Below are 13364 nucleotides of genomic sequence, written 5' to 3'. Positions count from 1 at the left end.
GCTGCTGGAATGTGCAGCTGCTGGTAGAGGGGGGTAGAATTCTTTTGGAAGTGTTTTCTTTTGTTTGAACCAGAATTCAGAAATGTGTGGACGCTTGTGTTTTTATTATGCTTTTGGATGCTGTCAGCTGCAGTTTCAAAAGCTCCACCAGCAGAAGCGTCTAGATTTTTCCTAATCAAGACTCTGAGCCAAAAGTCTAATTTTAGAAAATGCTCCAACCCTGATACTGTGTGTTTTACATCTAGGCGAGTGGTTCGCAAAGTGTGGTTCCTGGACCACACTATCTGGAAATGATTTGAAAAATGAAAGATCTGGTGGATCCCAGACCTATTGGATCAGAATTTCTGGGGTAAAGGACGAGGAATCTGTTTTAACACACCCTCCACGTGCTGCTGATGCTAGATCCACTGGTCTAGACCATCTTTCTTCAGGGGGGCTTCTCGAGTAGCTCAAATGGTAACGAATCTGCCCACAATTCGAGAGACCTGGCTTCGATCCCTGGGTCGGGAAGATCCCCCGGAGGAGGGCATGGCAACCCACTCCAGGATTCTTCCCTGGAGAATCCCTTGGACAGAGGACCTGGCAGGCTACAGTCCACTGAGTTGCAAAGAGTCGGACACAACTGAGCGACTAACACTTTAACTTTTGAGACCATGTTTTAGAAAGGGACTGGAGAAATTAACTGGAGTCCAACATATCCTTGAAAAATCAACCTTGCTAACTCAGCCACAGAGATGCTGGAAATCCATTAAAAACTTCAACTGTCTGTCAGTTCAGTCGCTCAGTCGTGTCGACTCTTTGCAACCCCATGAATCACAGCACGCCAGGCCTCCCTGTCCATCACCAACTCCCAGAGTTTACCCAGACTCATGTGCATCGAGTCGGTGATGCCATCCAGCCATCTCATCCTCTGTCGTCCCCTTCTCCTTCTGCCCCCAATCCCTCCCAGCATCAGGGTCTTTTCCAATGAGTCAACTCTTCACATGAGGTGGCCAAAGTATTGAAGTTTCAGCCTCAGCATCAGTCCTTCCAATGAACACCCAGCACTAATCTCCTTTAGGATGGACTGGTTGGATCTCCTTGCAGTCCAAGGAACTCTCAAGAGTCTTCCCCAACACCACAGTTCAAAAGCATCAATTCTTTGGCGCTCAGCTTTCTTCACAGTCCAACTCTCACATCCATACATGACCACTGGAAAAACCGTAGCCTTGACTAGATGGACCTTTATTGGCAAAGTAATATCTCTGCTTTTTAATATGCTATCTAGGTTGGTCATAACTTTCCTCCCAAGGAGTAAGCGTCTTTTAATTTCATGGCTGCAATCACCATCTACAGTGAACTTGGAGCCCCCAAAAATAAAGTCTGACACTGTTTCCACTGTTTCCCCATCTATTTCCCATGAAGTGATGGGACCAGATGCCATGATCTTCGTTTTCTGAATGTTGAGCATCAACTGTCTGTATCTACACCCAAACCAGTCCAACTAAAAAAATTTAAAAAAACAAAAAATCCAGCTGCTAGGACTTCCCTGGAGGTCCAGAGGTTAGGACTTCACGCTTCCACACTTCCAATGCAGGGGGCACAGGTTCAACCCCTGTGAGAACTAAGGGGAACTAAGATCCCACGTGCTCCCAGATTGGGCCAAAACAAAAAAAAAACAAAACCAACTTCCTGCCTTCCACCACCAGCCTCCTCCAAAACTCTGCTTCCCAGATCCTTCTCCTCTTCTCCAGAAGTTCATTCCCAGCCTCAGAGGAATTCCTGTACGTACGAAGGCTTATAGGCCTGAAAGCAAAAGTGCTTTCACCTCTTAAACTCCCTCACCTCTTGCTCTTTTTCAAACATGTTTAAGATTCACGACTCACACAGAAAAGCACACACGGCAGCTTTAGGTATTTCTTTACCCTGTTTTCAAGTGAAAGCCTTCAGCTAGAACTTACAGCATTTTAAGATTCTGGGAATTTTTTTTTAAAAAAGAGAAATCTTGAAGTCTACACCTTACCATTTATACATGTAAAACAATGAGTCCTAGAGGTTAGCCAAACCCAACTATTTAAAAATCATCAGGTCAGTTCTAGTAACTTCTAATGGAGCATAGCCTATACAAATACTGAAACCCTATGCTGTACACTTAAAACTAACATAATATTGAAAATCAACTATTACTTCATTAAAAAGTTAAAAATAAAAAACAAAACAATTAAATGCTAATGGAAAAAATAAAGGAAGACCCTGTCCATACCTACCAAGAGTGAATGGGGGGCTCTGAGTCATTTAAATTCAGTGAGGGTGAGCTCCTGCCCTGACAGAGAGGTGATATCCCACCTCTTTTTTTGGGTAAAAAACCCAAAATCCTCAAGGCTGTTCCGAGGTTCTGAGAGCTGATGCAGGGACCTCTCCATTCACTGCATTTGCATCCTGTGTTCGTGATTTCTGACACATCCAAATCTACTATTCACCCTGTATTCTTTTCCAATTGATTCATGTTTATTGACATGTATTTAAAAAGAAATTTTTTTAATTTCTTAAATTTTTTAAATTTTTAAAGAATTTTTTTTTTATAGTTTTAAAACTATTTTTTGATCCAGCCCTGTCAAATCACTTTACAGATAATTTTCTCATTTTGGCATCAAGGTTGTTGATGTTATAAATACATCTTTCCATTACCTTAATTATTTCTAACACTTCTTTTTTATTTTATTTTATTTTATTTAACTTTACAATATTGTATTGGTTTTGCCATATATCAAAATGAATCTGCCACAGGTATACATGTGTTCCCCATCCTGAACCCTCCTCCCTCCTCCCTCCCCATACCATCCCTCTGGGTTGTCCCAGTGCTCCAGCCCCAAGCATCCAGTATTGTGCATCGAACCTGGACTGGGGACTCGTTTCATATATATTATACATATTTCAATGCCATTTTTAAAGAATTTTTTTTATGTCATCCGCTACAGAGAAAAGGTAGTCACAAAAATAAATTCACAGCAATTCCAAAGCTATCCCTCTACACACTCCCACTCCCCCGGGGTTACACAGCCACATCTAGAGAGAACTAAGCTGGTGTCCATCGTATCAGGAGACCTACAGTAACAACTGTAGCAGGCAGGTCACATCTACGATTGTGTCACTGAACCTTCACCAGCCATGCAGACAAACACCTGCTCTTGAGGTGGGAACCGGCATTGTTCCCATTTTCCAGATGGAGAAACTGAGGTGCCGAGAGAGGAAGCCACTCGCAGTGGAGTGAGGGGTCCTAGTAGCAGGTCACCCTCCTGCTCTGGATGGCACAGCTCTTGCGGGGAGCAGGGTCTCCCCTGCACCCGGGAACAGCCATGCCGAAGCCTGTGTGGCCCCCGCCCACCCTACTGCCTGGTCCCATCCTCCCACGGAACCTTCATAACATCCCCACTGGACTCAGATCCCAACCGTCCACACGCTACATCACAGAATGAAGCGGGGAAAAGGGTGGAATGCCTTTCCCTTATTTTCCATTTTCTATTTCTTATTTGTCTACTGGGAGTATGCACTGCTTTTGTAATAGCAGAAAAATCGAAGGTTCGAGCTTGTTTTTAAGTCGCATCACTTGCCACCAAAGGTTAAATGGACTAAGTTCTGTCTCTTGCTTCTTTGAGGAAGGCCCAGGATGACACTCTGCAGGGCAGGCGACAACCTCAGTGCCATGTCCAGAGGGAGCCCTACCTGCGGTGAGGACAATCACAAAGCAGAGCGAGCCGTTCGGGGCGTGGGGAAGGGCTGAAAAGTGCCTAAAGCTGATGGCGGTCAGCTTTCTCTATTCCCAGAGGCCTCGGTCTGTGGACACAACAGCAGCCCCACCTGGAAGCCTGGAATTTCCGCCAAAAACAATGGGGATGAGCCATGGGTGTCAGTCGAACTGCTGAGTGAAGTCGAAGGCTAATAAGGCCCAAATCAACTCAGACTTCCAACCCAGCTCAGCACACGGCCAGTCACTGAGCTGTGTCCACAGGACCCCTCTGCAGGACACCCTCCCTGCCAACTCTGGGCTCACGTCTGGGTGCCCACCTGCCCAATTGGCCTGAGACCATCCAGTTTCTATCAATCGACATGTGTGATTACTAAAATTTCCTTCACTCAGTGCCCTGATTTGGACAACATGTCAGACATTCACACATGGACAGACACAGAAGAATCACACAGTGGGTGATATCCACAAAGCAACACTCAGTGTCCCAAGTGTAGTTCTGACCCTCCCACCAACTGGCAGAATAGTCCTGGACAACAGAGATCGGACAAAGCCAGGGGACCTGTAACCAACACCCTGAGCAAACCCTGACAGTCTGAAGTCCCTGCCTGGAGTTCCATGTGGAGAAGAATCTTTTTTTAATTTATTTTATTAAAGTGCAGTTGATTTACAATGTTTTGTTAATTTCTGCTGCATAGCAAAGTGACTCAGTTATACACACATAAATATGTTCTTCTTCATATTCTTTTCCATTATGGTTTATCCCAGGATATTGAATATAGTTCCCTGAGCTCTACAGCAGGACCTGTTAATTTCTGCTACATAGCAAAGTGACTCAGTTATACATACATAAATGTGTTCTTTTTCATATTCTTTTCCATTATGGTTTATCCCAGGATATTGAGTATAGTTCCCTGTGCTCTACAGCAGGACCTTATTGCTTATCCATTCTCTATACAACAGTTTGTATCTGCTAATCCCAACCTCCCACTCCATCCCACCACCACCCTCCTTCTCCCTGACAACCACAAGTCTCTATATTTGTGAGTGTGTTTCTATTGTATAGATAGGTTCATTTGTATCATGGTTTAGATTCCACATATAGTGATATCATATGATATTTGTCTTTCTCTTTCTGACTTACGTGATTAGTATAGTAATCTGTAGGTCCATCCATGTTGCTGCAAATGGCATTATTTAATTATTTTTTAAAACTGAGTAATATTCCATGGTATATATGTGTGAACGTGAAAGTTGCTCAGTTGTGTCCAACTCTTAGGGATCCCATGGACTATACAGTCCATGGAATTCTCCAGGCCAGAATACTGGAGTGGGTAGCCTTTCCCTTCTCCAGGGGATTTTCCCAACCCAGGGATCAAACCCAGGTCTCTCGCATTGCAGGCAGATTCTTTTCCAGCTGAGCCACCAGGGAAGCATCTTTTTTATTCATCTGCTTTATTCATTCATCTGTTGATGGCTATTCAGGTTGTTTCCAAGTCTTGGCTACTGTGAACAGTGCTGCTATGTACATAGGGGTGCATGTATCTTTTCAAATTATGGTTTTGTCCGGATTATGGTTTTGCCCAGGAGTGAGATTGCTGGATCATATGGCAACCATTTGGAGAAGACTCTTAAGGCCACATCTGGGTGCAACAGGGAAGGGTGACAGATTTTATCAGCAATGAGGTTATGGGTGGGGAAGAGGAGAAGGTGAAAGCAGCCAGGCACCCTGAATAAGCAGCCCTTCAACTCATCAGTCCCCGTAGGTCCTTCCTTCTGACATTTGAGCTCCAAAATGATCAGAAAAGGACCATGCTCAGACCTATTGGCCACGGATAACCTCTGCAGTCCAAGATCTCTCTGCTATCTGGTAGTCTAGCTCTCCTGGCTACAGCAGAAAGATCCAGTCAGTTAGGAAATGCTGGAGGATCCAGAAAAGGAAACTGCCCCGGCAGAGAACACTTCCCCCTAAGCTCCAGTACCTCCCTCACTGAGACGGTTCATACTTCGAGAGTGAGGAGTTTGAGGGGAAAAGGAAATTTCGTCCTCTGTTCTCATGGGACTTTCCCCAGGGAGGAGTCTTCTTAAGACTCTTAGCCAACAGGATACGGTAGCACTGATCCAAGTAACCACTGCCTGGAGCAAGTCCTCTCCCAAGTTTGGTGCAAACCACAGCCAGCCTCTGTGACACTGACGTCCTAATGGCCGAACAAAGCAATGAGCTTCATTGTCTAGAGATCTCTCACAAGCTCGTGTAGCTTGTGGGATAGGAGTGCATGGGGGTGTGTGCACTCACTCACAAAGATTTCATTGAAGTTACAAGCCATGAAGGAGGGCAGCAGACAGACACAGAGAACAGACTTGTTGCCAAGTTGTGGGGGGAGGGGAGGGATGGATTGGGAGGCTGGGATTCGCAGATGCAAATTATTATACGTAGGAAGGATAAACAACAGGGTCCTACTGTACAGCTCATAAAACCATCAGTTCAGTCGCGCAGTCATGTCTGACTCTTTGCAACCCCATGGACTGCAGCATGCCAGGCCTCCCTGTCCATCACCAACTCCCGGAGATTACCCAAACTCATGTCCATTGAATCGGTGATGCCATCCAACCATCTCATCCTCATCCTTAAAACCATAATGGGAAAGAAGATGAAAAAGAATGTACATCTATGTATAACTGAGTCACTTTGCTGTACAGCAGAAATTAACATTGTAAATCAACGGTACTTCAATAAAACTTTTTTAAAAAGGAGAGTGACCTCAAAAGACATGGAGGAGTCTTGAAAGAACACAAAAAGGAGGCGTGTGGAACAACAATCGTTCAGCTGCTTAGCTCAATCCCACCATGCTATGCTATGCTATGCTATGCTATGCTAAGTCACTTCAGTCATGTCCGACTCTGTGCAACCCCATAGACGGCAGCCCACCAGGCTCCCCCGTCCCTGGGATTCTCCAGGCAAGAACACTGGAGTGGGTTGCCATTTCCTTCTCCAGTGCATGAAAGTGAAAAGTGAAAGTGAAGTCGCTCAGTCGTGTCCAACCCTCAGCGACCCCATGGACTGCAGCCTTCCAGGCTCCTCCATCCATGGAATTTTCCAGGCAAGAGTACTGGAGTGGGGTGCCAATCCCACCATGAATCTACTCAAACCCCAGGTCGGGCTCTGCTTACCTTGTTGAGTCGTTCCAGCATCTCCTTCAGCAGCAGTTGACACTCACACTCATTTTCATACCTGCAGACGGGACACAGAAGGCAGAGTGGGGCATTCAGTCAGCCTGAGTCCTGCGCCCTCTCTTTATGGGAAGCAGGAGCTGATGCTGTCTTTCAGAGCCCACTCACCCTTTCCCAACCTTCTCCATGGTATACATAGGGGGCGCCGTACATGGAGACCCAGGCCCAAGCCCCCAGCACCCCCTCCTAGCCACCCAAGGATGCAGGAATCAGACCTCAGCACAGCTGTCACCCCAGGACCGCAGTTACAGTGCTGGGGGCTGCCCTAAGGTTCTGCCTCAAACACCACTGCCCTGACCTCACCTGGCTATCCTATACTATTGTATTCATCCACCTGAGACAGCTTTTCTGGATTGTGTCTTTTGATCCTTACAAAACCCTGGAAGAGAGCAGCTGCTGTTACCCCCATGTGAAAGATGGGGAAACAGAGGTTGAGAAACTGGCCCGAGGCCCCTGTAGATGCTCTGGGCGCTTCACTCACAGCCTCAGCATCTGTCAGAATCGTTCTGCACACCCAGAGCCTCCCCTGGGCTGGGGGGCAGGGCAGGCTGGAGGTCAAAGAGCCAGTCCGCCTGGGAGCAGCCTGCAAGCTCCAGAGTGGGGACACACACGCCCCGGCTCCCTCCCTCCCAGCTGGGACCACAGACGTGCGCTCTCCACCCCACAGGTGGGCACGAGTGGTCACAAAGGTAACTTGCCGGATGAGGCACCGCTTGGTCTTTCCCTGCCTCCCTCACTTCCCCACTCCCCAACTGCTGCTCCCTGACACCATCCCCCAAATAAACAACTTTCTCAGGCTCAGCTCCTGGAGGACTTCACACATAGAGGGGTGAGTCAGGATTCAGATGTGAGCCTGCCACATCTACCACACTGCCTGGGTACAGCGGGGACACCACCAAAGTTATAAGCATGCACAAGATTAAGAAAGCAGCCAGTGCTAGGAGCACGTGTATTTTTTTCTCCTAGTCTGCTTCTTCCCTGGAGTCCTAAAAAAAAAAAAATAAGAAAATGCTAAAGATCAAGGAAGCAAAGAAACACCAGAAATCATTCTGATCAGAATAAGGTTCCCTCTAGGGGGAATTTCACCCCTGAAGAAAAAGAGAAAGCCCCTTCCCCAACGACCCCCACCTCACTTCCTGTAAGCTGTCCCCAGTATCCATCCTAATAGGAGATAGGAAGCCATGTTTGGAAGCCACAGGGCTGCCTAGAATGAAGACTACATTTCCCAGCCTTCCTTGCAGCTCAGTGTGGCCATGTGACTCAATCCTGACCAATGGGAAGCAAGCATGCCTGTGGCCTCTTGAAGATATCTTTGGTAAGATATGGTGTAGGTGTGTCCTTCTACATCCCTTCCTCCATCTTGTCCCTTGAAACACCAATGCTGCCTTCTTGAAGGCCACACACAGCCTTGTGGGCCTTGATTACCCTAGGGTGCCATACTAAACTGCTAGCCCAGACCTTACACAAGAAAGAAACAATCTTCCACTTGGGATAAGCCAATGTTAACTTGGAATTTATTTGTAGTTGAAACTAATCCTACTTAGCACTTAGCCCAACCTACAAAGCCTGGCTTTCTGTATCCCTGCACACCCATGCCACAGGTTCAAGTTAGGACTTTACACTGACAGGTGCTGGGAAACTGCAGCTCAAAATCAAAAGTCCTGACCTCAGGGAAGAACACTGTTCTCAGTGTCCCCATTTCCAGAGCCATCCAAGAAGCTCAGCTGTAACCAGTAAGCAAAATATATGTGCATAACTTTTTCTTTTCACACCAGGATGTCACATTTAGCAGTTTGTTTTCTGTGTGGCTCTAATGAAGCCAGAAATGATTTTTTTTTTTAATAGTTAATTCCTTTTAAAAATAAAAAAAATTTAATTTTCTTATTGCTTTTTCCTGCTAGAAACATCCAGGAATTTCTATACGTTAAAAACATATTTAGGGATTTCCCTGGTGGTCCAGTGATTAAGACTCCACACCTTCAGTGCAGGGGACCCAGGTTTGATCCTTTGTGGAGGAACTAAGATCCCACATGCTGCACACAGCCAAATACTTTTTAAAAAATAATTTTTAAAATGTTTAAAACATACTTAATAAACAAGATATTAACCTAGCTTCATGCTGTAGACAAGTCTAGGTATTATATTAAAGACGGGCGATCTCATTATAAAGAATTCATGGTAAGAATTCATAATATATTCATATATTCATAGAAGTAAATATAGAAGTGAATTCATAAGGTGGAAAAAACCACTTTGGCTTCAATCATCTGACTGACAGAATTAATTTTAGCTTTCAGCAATTTGGATAATTGACTCATCATTGTATTTTGTATGCATCATTGTATTTATAGTATTTTGGTAGTTTTGTTTTATAGTTTTTATTTTATTTAGCCTTTCTTTGATGTGCTAAAGACCTGATTTTGAAATTATAGAACTATCCAGGTAAAGAATATGCCTAACAAGGCTGCATATACCTTCCTGTTTCTGCATTAATTTCACCTATTTCTGGCTAGTCATCACCACACCTCTGGAATTAAACCAAACTCAGTGTATGTCCCCAGTGTATTACAGATGTGTATAATTTTTACAATGATTTTCTAATCTCACTACCCAATTTTAATTATCAAAACTTCTCTAAGGGGGCACTGGGAGGGAATAAACTAATGAGAATTATCAAATAAATCAGAGAGCCTGAGGGGCTGGCTCCATGATGGACACACAACCCAGAATCAAGTAAAATCAGGAAAACTCAACACAGCCACCCTCCATTGAGGGCTCTCAGGAGTCATGCTTGCCCAACCAAATCACAGCCGACTGTGACCCAAGGACTGTGGCCTAGGTAAAGGCCATCTGGGGATCTGGGGTATCCAGATGACCCATGGAGCTGCCTTGTGTCAACCAACATTCACCTCCATTGCTTTAGGTAACATGAACTTTATATGAGTGAAGGCCTCACTCCACAGGCGTCCAAGGAAGGTTTCTCTCCAAGACACAGCATTCTGGAAAGGGTGTGGGCCTCCAGGCGAAAAACTCAATTTCAAGTCCTGCCACCCACAGGCCCTCTGCAAACCTCAGTTTTCCCTTGAAGAGCTATAGGGATTTTCAGGTGCCTTCTTCCAGGATCAAAACCAGAAACAGGGACTTTCCTGGCAGTCCAATGGTTAAGACTCTACACTTCCACTGCAGGGGCTAAAGGTTCAGTCCCTGGTTAGGGAATTAAGATACTGCATGCCACACAGCACAGCTAAAAAGAAAGAAAACCAGAAACAGCAGGGCTGATGGAATGAATGCTTATGATCAGATAAACAGGCTCGATATACAATGCTGAATAACCTGTTCACATCTGGGGCTGAGAATATGTAATACAAACACAGAGCACATTTGAAGAAAACTCTCCAGCTACCCTAGACCAGAGATCCTCAAACCTGGCTGTTCACTGAAATTACCAGTGGAGCTCATTAAATATGGAAATCCTGGGCTCCACTTGAGGTCTCGGATCAGGTCTACCTCTGAATTTTTTTCATTAATTTATATAATTTTTAAACATATAAATCTCTTACATGGTCAGAGAATTTTTTAAATGACATCAGAAAATGTTAAAATTCTCCCTCTACCTCTGTTCGTCCTCCCTTATCCTCATAGGTAAGCAGTGTTGTTAGGTTTCTGTGTGTGTGCTTGTGTCCTTTTGCAAGCAAAAAATCTCTATGCCTCCCCCTGTCTTTTTAAAATAGATAATAATAACACACTATTTTTTTTTTACAATTGCATAGAATTCCATTGCATGAATGAAGCACAATTTCATAACCTGACTCCTATTAACAGGCATTCAGGTTGGTCCCAGATCTTAATTACTGAGATCATGCTGCAGGGAATATCCTTGTGGACATGTCCTTTGACGAGTATCAGAGGGAACTGCCCAGTGGCGCTAGTGGTAAAGAACCTGCCAAATGCAGTAAACATTAAGAAATGCTGCGGGCTCGATCCCTAGGTCAGGAAGATTCCCCAGAGAAGGAAATGGCAACCCACTCCAGTATTCTTGCCTGGAGGATTCCATGGACAGAGGAGCCTGGCAGGCTACAGTCCATAGGGTCATAGAGAGTCAGACTACACTGAAGTGACTTAGCACATGCACACACAGAATATCCGAGGATAAATTCCCTGGAGCACCCAGCTGAGTCAAAGTGCACACTCATTTATAACCTGGAAAAATGTTGACAAATTGCTGAGCATCTTTTTTTTTTTTTCTTTAACCGCTTTTAGGGTGATTTTAAAGCATTATTCATTCTATCAAAAGGGGGCACATTGCCCAGGACCAGGACTTTTGAAACTTCAATGTTTAACTTAAATGCTGAATCACCTGGGGGGTCTTGTTAAAGTGCAGTCAGATCCAGGAGCTCTGGGGGTGGGCCCAAGAGTCTCCTTTTTTAACAAGCTCCTGGGTGATGGGAAACTGCTGGTCCATGGATCGCACTTTGAGTAGCCAGACCCTAGAGGACACAGGTTGAAACAATGTCCAGGTGTCAGCTGTGATACAGTGAAGACAGTTAGACTTTGCATGTTCAAGACCTGAATTCCAATCCTGGTGCAGCAGTCACCAGCTGAGTGACCTTTCCCCTAAATCAATACATTGTCTGAATCCCAGTTGCCTCATCTGTGAAATGGGTTGCAATACCCTCTATAACAGGATGAGCCTGGAGCATTAATAAACATCCATCATGGGGTGGCAAAGAGTTAGCCTCACTTAGCAACGAACAACAACAATCTCAAAAACACTACGCAGAGCAGAAGGAGCCAGACACATAGAATATGTCTAGAAGATTCCATTTTTTGTGAAATTCTAGAACGGGCAATAGTAATCTATAGTGACAGAAATCAGAACCCTGGGCGCCTCCGTTGAGGGGACTGGGGAGGGGGAACCAAAGACTGGGAAAGGGCAAAAAGGAACTTTTTGGGTAGAGGAAATATCTTGTTTTAGTAGTTAAATGGGTACCTACGTTTCTCAACTCATTACACGATGCTCTTGAATGTGTGCATTTTATTGCATGTAATTATATCTAGATATTAAGATAGGTTTAAAAAGTAAATTACACCATTTCATGTGACACGGCATCACAACGGAAGCTAGCCCTAGTTCAGGAAAACGCACCATGTGCGTGCCTCCGCGGAGATAAAGTCACCGGTCGCCCGGAGATCAGAGACGGCCCTCCCAGCCCAGTGGCCGCGCGCTCCCGGCCCGCGCCGCCTGTCACCCTAGAGGCGCCGCTTACTTGCTCCGGAACTCGTCGAGCGCGCGCTGCGCCTCTGCACCCTGGCGCTCCAGCCGGGTGCGCTCGGCTGCCAGGTCCCGGGCGCGCTGGCGGTTGCCCTCGACGTGGCGGGCCAGGGCATCCTCGGGGCCTGCCAGCTCGTCCAGGCGCTGGAAGGCGTCCAGCTGCCTCCGGAGGACGGCATGGCGCTGCTCGAGCGCCCGGGCCCGCTGGACGTGAGCGGCCACGCGCTCGCCGAGCCCCTGCAGCGCCGCCAGGCTCGGCGCGGCCGCCCGGGCCTCCGCCAGGCGGTCCGGCTCTGCGGCGCGCGGCGCCTCCTCGGCGCGCTCGTACTGCTCCTTGCGGGTTTGGAAGACGTAGCTGCGCCGGTACATGGCTCCTCTGCGGGCGGGCGAACGCCTGGGTCCCGGAGGCACCTAGCCGAGCCAGCAGTCCGCTAAATAAACATCGGAGGCCCAGGGTGCGCAGCTGGGACGTTCCAGAGCGTGTCAGCTGTCTCTCCACGCGGCGCCCAGCCTCAGGAAGAACAAAAGAGCGGCGGGGCCCGCTTTTGTGCGCTGGCTTAGCGGCCCATAGAGCTCTGAGGGTTGGAAGGTTACCCAGCGCCATGAGGGTTTTGTTCCGGGATTGCCGAGCCCGAGCCCGTTGCTTTTGAGTAAATGGAGGGTCAGGAGGACAAAAGAAGCATACCTTTCTTCTGACTTGTTTCCACTGTGGAATTGCGAAGGAAGCCCAAGGGGGCTGGTTAACCTTGGTCTAGCTGGAGAGCCCAAGGACTCCTGGCTTTGTCTCTTCTCTCTCTTTCTGTCAAGCTCTCAATTCTAGAGCTTTTTAACAATACCTTTTTCTTTTCTGATTACTTAAGCAGCTACTTTTCATAATTACACCATGGCATTAAAGACCCCTTTTAAGTGGTTCTTAACCTTGGATGCAATATCAAATGGCACTTCTCAATAAATTGTGAGGTGTGTCGCAAGATCTTACTGATACTTGTACGTGTTTGTAAGGAATCTCTTCTTTGCACAGTAACTCAGAAAACCTTGCACAGTTGTTACTATTAATACTATCCTGAGGCTCATGGATTCTGACAGCCTTTCTGGAGTAGGAGATGCAAGCCGAGCTCCATCAGGACACTGGCATAA

The 13364-nt window shown here is 46.4% G+C and overlaps 1 protein-coding gene across 4 annotated transcripts in view; it reads right to left on the bottom strand.

Annotated features, from left to right (window-relative positions):
• BFSP1 (beaded filament structural protein 1) overlaps positions 1-13126 on the bottom strand; it is a 41546-nt gene extending 28420 nt beyond the window's left edge. The window contains exons 1-2 of one of the 4 annotated variants that reach the window (XM_025264219.3): positions 12223-13126; positions 6896-6956 (exon numbers count right to left, since the gene is read on the bottom strand). In XM_025264219.3, the coding sequence (XP_025120004.3) occupies positions 6896-6956; positions 12223-12596 (435 nt within the window). In that variant the 5' untranslated portion in view covers positions 12597-13126. Of the gene's footprint in view, positions 1-6895; positions 6957-7602; positions 7959-8083; positions 8171-12222 lie in introns of those variants that run through there. The other 3 variants (XM_044928019.2, XM_044928018.2, XM_044928020.2) reach the window with 3 other exon arrangements.
• Between the last annotated feature and the right edge of the window lie 238 nt (positions 13127-13364).

This window comes from Bubalus bubalis, chromosome 14 (genome assembly GCF_019923935.1).
Source record: "Bubalus bubalis isolate 160015118507 breed Murrah chromosome 14, NDDB_SH_1, whole genome shotgun sequence".
NCBI classification, from domain to species: Eukaryota; Metazoa; Chordata; class Mammalia; order Artiodactyla; family Bovidae; genus Bubalus; species Bubalus bubalis.
Note: the sequence above shows the minus strand (reverse complement) of the source record. Positions and strands in the feature narration are given on the sequence as shown.